At 37.3% G+C, this 12,220-nt stretch overlaps 1 protein-coding gene across 1 annotated transcript in view; it reads right to left on the reverse strand.

The window, feature by feature from the left end:
- The window catches only part of FGF14 (fibroblast growth factor 14), a 421,172-nt gene that overhangs the window by 87,939 nt on the left and 321,013 nt on the right, over positions 1-12,220 (reverse strand). Inside the window, exon 3 of the mRNA XM_009333339.1 lies at positions 7,319-7,422. Coding sequence (XP_009331614.1) covers positions 7,319-7,422 — 104 coding nt within the window. The remainder of the gene's footprint in view (positions 1-7,318; positions 7,423-12,220) is intronic.

The raw sequence follows: 12,220 nt of genomic DNA on the forward strand, positions 1-12,220 counted from the left end.
AAGGATTTTTTGCATGTGCATATGAGAGATAAACTTGGGAAAGGCAAATAAATATTTTAAGCAAATATGAAAGTGTTTCTTATAGAGAAAAAATTTCAGCTAAGTCCTGTCAAGGATACTGTGCACATTAATGAACTAAACAGGATACACATATTTGGTTTTAGTGGCATGAAACGTAACTGAAAGTTTTGAGTCAAATTCTGTCATTACCCCCAATATAGCATTTAAATGGCAGGAGGGTGAAACAGCTGCCACAGATGAAGAAGCCACACAAATACTGTATCTTTATAGTACTAATTATCTTTCCGTATATTCAAAGTAGCATATTTCTTTAACTAGTATTGTTTATGAACTGTAGTTCAAATAGTAGCCATTTCTGCATGTGAAAGACTCAGAGAGGTAGTAACAAGTCTGAGTGTCAGACTCAAACAACGGTGATATCATCATAAACATTTCTACAATGACGATATCATCATAGGATTTTCTACAATTCTGTTCTGCTCAATTGTGCTATTTCTCCACTTTCTTAAATGCTTGCTTATCACAATCTCCTCATGTCAGCCGCATTCTATTCACCTCTTTCCTTCTCACTTCCCTCCTGCCCCATCAAACTCTCATGTGTCTGTGCATGCCTCCTTCTTCCCTTATCTTGTGTGTGAAAACATTGGCTTCAGCATATTCAATCAAAAAATGTACAGAAAACCTAACCCACTGAAAAAAGTCATGGACTTAGCATGTGTTTTATACCCCTTTTCTACTATACTCTGTAGCAGGGAGATCTGGCACTATTTTGTACAATACAGCAGGGCTATGTTATCAGTTGTTCCTTCAGTGCCACCATAGAATAAATAAATACATTAACAATTTCCTGTATTTATTTTTGGCAGGCAGCTTGAGAGACAAATTATCTACCTCCAAACACAGATATAAATAAGCATAAACCATGCAGATGTTTTCCTCCTCCCTGTCAATGTGTTTCAACTACTTCTGGAACATGCTGAACTTGTTTACCTTTTGAGCAATGCAGCCCATCTTACAGAGGAACACAGCCCTGAAACGTGCTATTTACTCCCCTCTCAAAAAAACTTTTGTTATATGAAGCAAATATAGGCCACCTTCCAACCAATAACAAATTGAATAAAAGATAACAGGCTATGCAAAGAGAGTATTTGTACATAAGAAAGCACTTTAGTGGTAAGCCCTTAAAATTAGCTGATGGAGCTTGCATAACGTCTTTGTGTTTACACTCTTAAAAATACCACTGTTAACATAACTAGTTTTCAAAAGTCTTCATCAGAAGCTGTGATTTTCAAATAATTAAATTCACCCATTTTCCTCTCTCCGAAGTGTGCCAGAGTAGTTCCAAGACACAGATAATGACAAGTGAGCTAAGGTCCTATCCCTGTCTTAGTAAAGTCTATGCTGGGAGATAAAAGCGTGGGAGCACGTTGAGACCCTAAAGCATAAGTCTGACATAAGAAAGAAAATCATGTTTCCTATTGATGACAATATTATTAAAGGAGCCACTCCGCTCTGATGTGCTTATATTCACAAAACCACAGATACCTCAAGAACAACAAGATTTACCCTATTCTATTATTCAGTATACTTCTGACTACTAGAACAAAAACCTACCTCTTTAAAATCATAGAGCAAGCTCATATTTGTCCACGTCTCTCTAAACAGATATATTCCTAACTATTTCTACAGTACCTTGCAAGATGGGGAACAATCTTTGCCAAAACCTAGGTCAACCACTGTTATACTGTGACAACACAAAAGCAACAGAAAAATGCTACCTCGATGTCACGTTAACCTCTTTTTGATTATTCTTGTGAAAAAATAGGAATTTTAAAACATCGCATTTCCTCTTTGGTTTTGCCTAGTTTAAACTTCCTTCTGTTCTGTTTATTATAAGGTTTTATGCACCTTTGAACCTTCAAAGTACTGCACAAGCTAAGCGTTGTTATTCCAAAGCACAAAGAGAGGCTCTGTGAAAAGCTACCAGAAACATTTTTCATTTGACTTTGATTTAGATACTAGAAATATGGATTACTTCCGTTCTCACTCTTTTGCAGGCTGTACTGTCTGTGCTCCTATCTTCTTCCTTGAGGCTGAATTTTGTTCTCCTCAGACAGGTCAATTATGTGGGCTTAAAGAAGTGGTGGAAATACCAGCACTGGGAAGCTGCTGAAATGTCAGGGGAAACCCTCAGGGGCTTTTCTTTCAGGTAAGAGTTGCCAGAGCGATACCACAAATACACTTCCCAGCAACAGCTATTGATGTTTTCTCTCATTCATGAAGGCTGTGACAGAGACTGACATCTTACTGCCGCAGAAACACTATCCAACCAACACCCTTCCAACACCCTCGACACCATGTACTGTGGCAGATAAACACAAACCCCCATCTTACAAGAAGATTATTCTGCAAAGGGAGTAGTGTGCTGTCCCTAATTCTGAAATACTTTATAAAAAGTTCATAAGACCTCCCAGAAATGCAGCCATGTCTCTCCATTGCTCTCTACACCCTCCCAGTGAGGTTCCCACTGCCCCATACTCAGAAGAGGAGCTCTGGAGCCACAGCACACAACTCCAGCCAGGCACCACGCTGGAAGAGGTGACCAGGCAATTCAGACCTGGCCCTGCAGGCTCAGTCATCTTTTAAAGCATCTCTGTAGTTCATCAGCCTTACTAGGAAACCATGCAGTGGATTGCTATGACTTTAATATCTGCTGCTGACAATATCACAGGCGTACTCTTCCCTTTCTGGTTTCATCCACATCTCAGGTCTCAGTGAAAACTGATGGAAGAAATGGTTAAAAAGGAAACACGAAGAAGAAGGAACAAGCAGGTAAAGGTGTTTTAGAGTTAGGAATTTTTTCCTTTCTACGTTTTAGTTTTTCCCTTTTCCCTTACTCTGGTAGCCACCAAATGTTGGTAACACCCTGCTAAACTGCTCCTAGGATGAAAAATACCCCCAATAGCCCTTCCAAACCCTCCCAGATACATTCTTGAGAGAAATTCATTGATATAATCCAAGAAGACGCTCATATCCTCACCTTAGGAAAATAAGAATCATAAAACAGACTAATATATTGTAAGTTTTACCTCTGAGTTCATCCTGTTATGATAGTAGAAAATCCTAGAAGAAAAACAAGAAGTTGCAGCCCCCCTGAAAGTTGAACTAACGAACAAAGTGAGTTGACCAAAATTAGCATCAAAACCAACAAAAGCTTCTGCCGTGTACTGCACTGTCATCTTCCTGCTGCAGGCAATACCTGTTCCCTATGGAGAATCCCTGTGGCTGTGCTCATTTTTTCAGTGCATGGAGCCAGTTCCACTCCTTTTGATTTTGACAGGATCAATCCTGGAAATAAAACCTTATCTTGCCCACCCTTTCCAAAGGTGAGAGAGCAGTAAAGCATATTTTTGGACTTCAACATATAAAGTCCACAACCATTATGTCAAAATCTTGCTAATAACTGAGATGGTTCCTTGTGGAAAAATCTAGCTTCTCCAACTAGCTTTCACAGTGATAAAGTCAGTCATAAATACTGAATTATTGACAGTTCATTAATCCATCTAAAATAAATTTCAAATCAGTTTTATAATTCTCATTGCTCACTAACATACACCTAGAATTGGGAAGCTGTGACTAAATAAATACATCCTAATTATGAGTGGATATACATATATAAGTATAGGTATACATACACACACAGAAATAAAGTTGGATGCAATAAACCAAAACTTCAATAAAGGTGAGCTTATTGGATAGTCTTTAAGAGCACCGAATGTGACAAGGCTCCTGTTCTCATATTTTATATGATAGAAAATAACGAATCATGGTATTACAATAATTACTTTAAATGCACTGAAAAATAAGGTTATCATTTTGGAAAAGTATTTTCTCTCAGGAATTCTGCAAAGCTGTGTCAAACTCCAAAGATTTTTCTTCTCCTTTATTCAACAAGACTTTGATGGTGTGTGTTAGGGACCCTGACTTGATCAATCCCCGAAGGACAGAATACAAATCTCAGCTGCTGCAGCAGGCAAAATAGGTATGAAAAGCTCTTGAGACTGACTTTCCTACACAATTTGCTGTCCTTCTATTTCTGTTCTAAGAAAGAAATACTGCCATAACACTCTTCTATGATATTTCTGCACTTCTTTTCTAGTTCTAATTCTGTGAATTAGTTGAAAAAATCTTAAATATGGCAGAATAAAATAAGAAAAAACCAAGGTACTCCCAAACTGACACAAACAACCATTAAAAAAAAGATTTTTTTCAAAAACCAAAGCAAGAAAACAATGCAAATCTGCATTTGATAATCTATATGTAAAACTGGTCTGTCACAGTACCTTCATTTTCCTCTTACCGAATATCAGAGAAAGCAGGGTCACACATAATACCTTTCCTGTCAGTGCTGTTGCTTAATTAGTTAACATCATGTGAAGCTTATGATAAAAAGAATTGAGTTGGGGCCTTCAATGTCTGAAGAGAGGCGTCAACACATAAGATATTCTCACAAGCTATGGGTTTCACATACTGTGAACGGAAAAAGGGGCACTGAGGTATCCTGCAGAGAAGGACTATACAGGACTTCGGTCTCAACTTAGACTATAAATGCTACTTAGTCTATAGTGCATGCTTCCATTTTTTTTAAATGTTTATAAGAAATTGGTAATATATCTAAATATATGTAAATTTTAACTAGCATTCCCGTTATGTGGCACTTTTTTTCAATGATAACAGTTGGCATACGAAACTTAGAAAACTTTTTTCTCCCATCCTCCCCCGAATAACCAAGGGAGAAACATATATGACATGTAATACAGAACTTCTGAATTGCAGGTGCAACAGATACACAACCATGACAAAGAGTCAAAAAAATCCACCAACAAGACAGTAATAGAAAGTGGTTGGTTAAAAATATTATTCTACAAACAACAGTATTTAAAATATTCTGCACGCAGTATTTCTTCATCTTGATCCTCAGGGGGAAGACAGACCTCTCTGGTGCTTTGTCTTCTTATTTTCAAATGCACTAGTCTCTAAGCTGAAAGCAGGCAATTGCTAAGACAAAAATGTATTGTCAATGTTTTCAATCCATTAATATGAAACAATCAAACCTGTATTACAGCACTGATGTTTTGAAATCACTACCTTTAAATTTGCATTAGATTACCAAATATTATTACTTTTCAACTTGACAAAAGTGTAAGTTGAAAATCATTTTGTAGACATAGCAAAACTAAAGGCTTCCACTGAGTTTTCTAATGTGTCACATCTCTTTGTCACTTAATGGGTCACTCATCTTTCATTCTCTGCATGAGGAAGAGTAAGCAGTACATTTCAAAAATACCCATTTCCTTACCTCACACAAGGTAAAGTGACAGACTGAGACACTCTCCCAAGAAATCTTTAGGTGAAATACACTCAAAGCATAACAACATTCACAGAACAAAATTCAGAAGTACTTAACAAGTTGCCAGTAACTACAGGAATATATGAAGTCATCAAGTCCAAAAATCTTGCCATTAGTGGCAATGAAGAATACGGAATCCTGCAGAACATTAAACACGTGGATTACATTTTCCTTATACATAATCTTTTATTTATATCCATGAGACTCATCACAACCTAAGTAATCTCTGTTGCTCAAAAAGAAGACATAGGAACACTGGCATTAGACCTGAGGATGTTCTAAGGGTTGGGTTCACATCTATTCAAAGTTTGGATCTAGCCATCTCTTCTTATCTTGCCTTGTACTTTCCACTCCTTTCCCTTCCCCAGATGACACCATTCATTTAACTTGGACCATTTCCAGAATAATACATAAACTTGGTTGATGCCAGAATTCGTCCATGCAGGGTCCCTCCCTGTGCAGAATTACCTGTCAGGAAACTGGTATGTTTCCTGAAATTTGTATTTCTTTCTGAAGGACTGAGAACTCACTTCAGAAACAGTGCTGGGCAACAATGTACTCTTAACTGTACCAACACATTAAAAAAGTACTGTTCATGCCATCATACTGAAATGAACTCCGCACATGAAGTGATGGAACTGGGAAATCAGCAATGCATTTTCTCTAATAGCTCTAGGTTTTTTCTTCTAGTTTTCTTCCTTCTGACAGCGAGTATTGCATGTTTTCCTGTGAGAGAATTTTTTTATTTTGAACAGAAGAAAATAAATGTTTTAGATCATACTGCTGGAGTTGCCAGCAGACATTTTATGAGAAGGAATTTTCTCTTTGTCTTGACTTTGACACTCAAGATTAGTTCAGTTTTTTCTTCCTAATTAGCTTTTCCAAGACAATCGTATATTTGAAACAAACAGAATACTTTCTCTCAGGGCATCAGAAAGTTAATCTGTCCAATTTCCTTTCAATGGACATTGAAAACAAAGCAGTGTATTGTAACTCAATGGGGAATTAAGAACTATGTGACATAAAAAATGGAAAAAGCACTATGTAAATAAAGTCAACATAGATGGCAATAAAAATATAGTAATGAAAAATCCTTTAAGCCACCTTGTTAATATCTGACAGAACTGCCTGTTCATATTAAAGTCTGTTTGACTTTCAAAGGAGGTTAAGACAGTAAATTTACACAAAACTGAGGATTTTTATATTCACAACAACACACTGAGTGATTAGCATTAAATCATTTGGAATATCTTAAACAATCTGAGGACTTTCGATCACTTTATCCAGCAGTCTTCTTTGTGACTCAAAAGATTTTTTTCTTAAACTTTGATCATTCTACAAAGATATAGTCCCTCACAAAACTCTTTATTTTCCTGATATCTGAAATAAAAAAATCAATAGCCCTAAACATACAATTACAAGATTATGGTGATAAACTGTAAGGCTGTTAATGACTTTTTAGACAGAAGTTACACTTCTTAGTCTTATCGATAAAAGTAACTGTTGGAGCAGCCTTTGGATTCTGATCAACAAGTCACTAAGAAAATAATTGCAGGTCTTTACTTAAAAAGTCTGGAGAATTTAATTGAAAATAATAATCTTTGTGGTGTATTGCACAGTACCAGTATAGCCTACCAGAAGAAGAACTCTATAGAATGTTTTTTTAGGACTGTTAACATGCAGACTTTTATACATAGTACACAGTAATTTCTACTGTATCCCATTTATAGATATGCTGCATACATACATGGGTACACAGGTGTGTGTACCATATGTATATACATATACAGACATTATAGAACTTCGTGAAAGTGAATATGCGTCTCATTCCTGTGTAGATTTCAACTTCAGCTGTGCCTCTTAAACAGAGTTCAGAAAGATACTTACTGATGTGTAGAGGAAACCTTCTCCATTTAGGGCTATATACAACCCAGTCTTTACACCCTGGATAGCAACAACTCGAAGTCCCACTGGTATAAGGTTGAATAACGCTGTGAAGAAAAAACATGACCAGATATGAATCTACTATGGTTATTACAATATTCTAATAAACATCATTAGTAAAAAGAAAGAAAACTACTCCCTGTATAAATAAGTTTTTTCTGATTTTAAAATTAAATTAACTCTGTAAATCTTGCTTTTAGTAAAGTCAATCCTTAAAATTAAAGCCTAAGTATCTATCCAACAATAAGTCCTGCAATAGTTCAGTATTTGGCACAAGTGCTAACTAGCAAATACAAAGCACAGCAGACTGGACTGTAATCATTTGTGCAGCACTGCAGGCATGAGTATCTCAGGCAATCTGAAAAGAGTCAAAGTGCCCAACAGTTCCTTCATCAATGTAGACTGATCATAAGGGTAACACTTGCGAGGTACCCTGCAGAAAACATCTCTCTCTGATTCTGGCAAGTAGCTTTTTATTTTCTTAGGCATTTTTTATGGTTTTGGATTAAGATGTGTTCTCAGTAAAGATTGCTTTCAAGGGGTCTGTGATTTCAAATCAATATTTTTTTTGTTTTTGTGAATGCTATGTTTGATACAAGCAGTAGTGCACAGGCCTCAGGTAATGGCAGAGGCTTATCCTAGTTCAGAAAAGCACTGAAATATGTGCTTGACTCTAAATGTGTGTAAATGCTATTGAGCTGAATACAGAACATGTTCAAAGACTGAAATTCTGGAAAAAAAAATTAATTAAAAAACCAGCTAATAGCAGATACTCTAGCAATGGTATATACCTCTGTAATAACAAAAACAGCCACAGCTTTGATTAGTGTCTGAAAAAGACCAGTGTGAAGAGTGGGAGTTTACCAGCCTCACCACAGACCAACAAAAGAAAAAGTGATATAAGTAGGAGACACAGATCAATTCTTCTTCTAAAAATTATGCCAGCACACACCTATACTAAGTTTACTGACTCATACTAGGAAATCAGATGCAAAGCACACATCAAACAGTCTTGGAAGAAAAGATCTGGATGAGCCAGAGCTCATGCTAAGTGTCTTTCCACTGTGGATGAGTCAATGATTCACAAGTCCTTGGATGAAAACCAAAAGCACAAGCTGTGTGCTCAACATATGCAGCGAGAACCATGGTTCCACCAAGCCAGATCTCAGGAACACAGTAACACCTACAGTGAGTTCCTCAAAATTTAGGAAGGACATCCATAGGTGTGACCAGAAAGTGTACCACATGAGGCTACTTGTAATCAGAATGCCAGGAGTAAATCCCAAATCAAGAGAAAAAGGGTCATGTAATTGCAGTGGATAGGCACATTTTCTCAAGGTGTAAAAACTCCTGGTTGGTCAAAGGACACAAAGCCACAGATTGTTTATGATGAAGATGATCAAATCTTTACAACTGAGAAAAAACACAGGTTGACTACTAGAATTTAAAGATAGAAGTGGATGGAAAAAAAAAACCCCTTTCCTTCAACATTGTCACACAGAAAAAGAATATGTAACATAAGATCTTTTTAGGAACGCACGAAGCCAGTATAAAGCTGGGAATTGTTGTAGCAGAGCACTTTCTACAGCTGTAGAAAGAAAAATATATTCAAAAGAGCTCTGGAAGAACAGAAAACAAATGTATGGATTTACAAAGAAGAATAGAAGAGATGACATCAGACAAGAATTAGCACAAATATATAGCATTTTCATTTCTGTAGTTTCCAAAAGTCTCCATCATACTAGGATCTTACTGGGCTGTCCCCTAGAAAAATACGGGGCACAGACAAGGTTCCCTCTCTAATCTATACAAGATAAATGTAAACCAGTGAAATATGGCACTCATGTACAAGGTATCCCAAGAGTATATAAGCTAAACACTGCATGACTTGAGGGCTTTCAAATGTTCAACATAATTTGGAAGTTAAAAAAACAGTCAGCCATTACCCTCAAATGAAACAATGTCAAATCCAGCAAAACCACTATTGTGGGTGGTGGATGGGGAGTCTGTCACAGCAAAACTAGGTTTCAGATGGCAGTTAAGTTTGTTTTTTTCTAGAAGAAAAGAAATTTCAGGAGGAATACTGGATATGAATGCCATGCTAGAGGGAGGGCAGCAACAACTGAGGGGACACCAGGAAGGAAAAACAAACAATACTTATATAAAGAAAAGAGGTGAACACAGAACACAAGTCAGCCATAGAAAACTGCTAATGAAAAATAACTCCAAATCATAGTGGTTCGGTCAAAACTTCTGGAACTTAGATATAATTTTCTGTATTACCAATAAAAATAAATCAGCAAAGATAGAAAAAAAAAAACCACCACTGAAGGAGAAATAGAGGCCTGTAACACGGCAGTGTTTTATGCAACCTATAAAATTACTAGAGCTGCTTATAGTTGCTGGTGAATTTAGAAAGCACTGAGGAAGGCATATAATGTATCTTCTACTGCCATCAAGTTTTAATTGGAGATTGTCAGAGCTCCTGTAATTAATCTAAGACCATAAAATTTTAGAGTACGATCTGAAATGCTGTAATTCTGCAGATACAGAATATTCAGTAACTTTGACAAAATCTTTCAGACTTGGGCGAAACTAGGGAGGCCGGTCCACATTCAATTATTGATTGGTAAACACTCAGCAATGTGCTTCATACTGAGGTCAGCAAAACATGCACCAGTAAGGCACAGCATGTGTTTTTTACGTGCTCTGAAGCTGGCCAAAGGAAATTCAATTTCCTCCAGAACCTGGCTGTACTCAGTACTCTACTGAACAGGACTTCTGTGCCCAATTACACATTTCAAACCTTCCTAGGATTCACCTGTGCTATCCCCCACTCTAATAGGAACCTGCCTTGAGAAAAGCAGAAAGCTTTCCAGAGTTTGCTGGCATTTCAGGTCTGCACAGCCAAAGCTGTGCCCTTACCTGACTGGTGTGTGAGAAAGAACCATGCCCCCAACTTCCCTCTATCATTAAGACAATGATCCAAAAGCAAAACTAAGTGGGGGGAGCGAGATCCCTGAATAATCTTTATGTACCTAAATCCAGCCCGGTGAGTCCACAGATGAATTGAGAGAGGGAGCACCCTGGAACAGCCCAGGAAATATAATTCTGCCTGGTGCTCAGTGCTCCCATGCTGCACGCTCAAGTACAAAACCTGGCAAATCCAACTGCAAATAAGATGTGGGAACATCAGGGAAATCAAGTGAACCAATCGTCAAATATGGTGTGAGTAAAACCCTTTCTCCTTGTCAGCGCTGAGCCTGTGTACGCTCCCTTAGCTCTGCTTTGCATTCCATCTAAACCACGACTGAAATGTAAATGGTTTCTCTTCCTTTTTGCTAAGCCTGAAAGCCTACTTCCACCACACACAAGGTCAGAATATGGGGGCCAGGGGCGGTTAACAGGAACAACTGGCATGAAAAAAGTTATTGTTTTAGGTGTCATGGAGGGGATTTGCAGGAACAAATTTGAGTTGGATTCCAATCCTCCAAAAGTTTTAGCCAAATTCACTTTTTGATAAGTAGTAACTCCTTTCTTGAGCAAAACACAAACCCACTACACTTCTTTTTCTTTTTATTATACCCTCACAGTCTATTAACTTGAAACCTGAAATGCCTGAAATCAGATATTTCCATATCCTTGTGAAAGTCTATGTAGGTACAACTGACTTGTAGCTACAAGAAAATTGCCGTTACAGATCACTGTTTTTCTCAAGAAGCTTGCTAGAGACCAATTGCTTAAGGCTTATAAACTTGTTGTCTGTTCCGCATGTGCGCTACCCTGGTGTCAGTTAACAAAACTTCCCACAGCACCAAATCTGCAATCAAATCAAGGCAACTATTTATTTACTTTACTTCCATCTGCAGGCCTACAGGCAGAAATGACGACTCCATCAGAACATTGTTTAGATTGGCAATGAGTGCAGCGAGGTTGGCACTCAAAGATCCGTCCATTCATTTCTTACGGAGTAAACCCATTCTACCTGCCTGATGTAACAGAAGACGTAATTAAAACATACTTTTTAGTATGGCTGCACATGGCCTCCATTGATCCTGTCACACTGACTAAGGTTATACTGATGGGAGAAACAGGCTTACCTAACTCCCAAAGGTGATGTAAATAGATGACTAAATGCCTGTGTAATTCTCTGAAGATAAACTGCAGTAAAAAACAGTGCAAAAATCAGACTGCAAATATTTCAGTTCAGTAATCCAAATTTAACAGCATTGCAGGTGTTGTTTTTTAATCTTCATGTGCTTTATTTCTGTCTGATTATCTCCTTTACCTTACAAGGGTGCTGTGAAAATTATTTTATTAATATCTTCAAACCAAAATACGATAGTGGTAGGTACTCTAGAAAGACATTAAAAAGTTAATACTTCCATATTCAATTTGGAAGATATAAAGAGAGCATTAGGAGCATGCATTAAAAGATGAAAGTAAAGGAATGTTAAATGGTTGCATGATTTCTTGAATAGCAACTCTACCAGGTACCAAGTACCATGAAGGAAGTAAAGCATGTTGCTGCATAATTAAGCAAGAGATGTGCACAGCACAGCCACATCAAAGTTGCTTGGGTAATGTTAACTTTGGCATTTATCTGTTTATGAAATAAGGCTACAAATGAGTAATGCTTTTTAAATCTGTTTTAAACATGACTGTAATTTCATAAGGGGCAACAAATAGCAACATTTGAGTGTTAAAATCAGGTTTATCGCCGATCAAGGAAAGTATCGTAATTTATGCTGAATTTTTTCAGTGGTTGCTGGCTGAGATACACTCTTCAGGTGAATCAAAATAAGCCATAGGGCTAAGAGATTCAGAGTTTCAATATCAGAAATT

Source organism: Pygoscelis adeliae, unplaced genomic scaffold (assembly GCF_000699105.1).
Source record: "Pygoscelis adeliae isolate BGI_AS28 unplaced genomic scaffold, ASM69910v1 Scaffold48, whole genome shotgun sequence".
Classification (NCBI taxonomy): Eukaryota; Metazoa; Chordata; class Aves; order Sphenisciformes; family Spheniscidae; genus Pygoscelis; species Pygoscelis adeliae.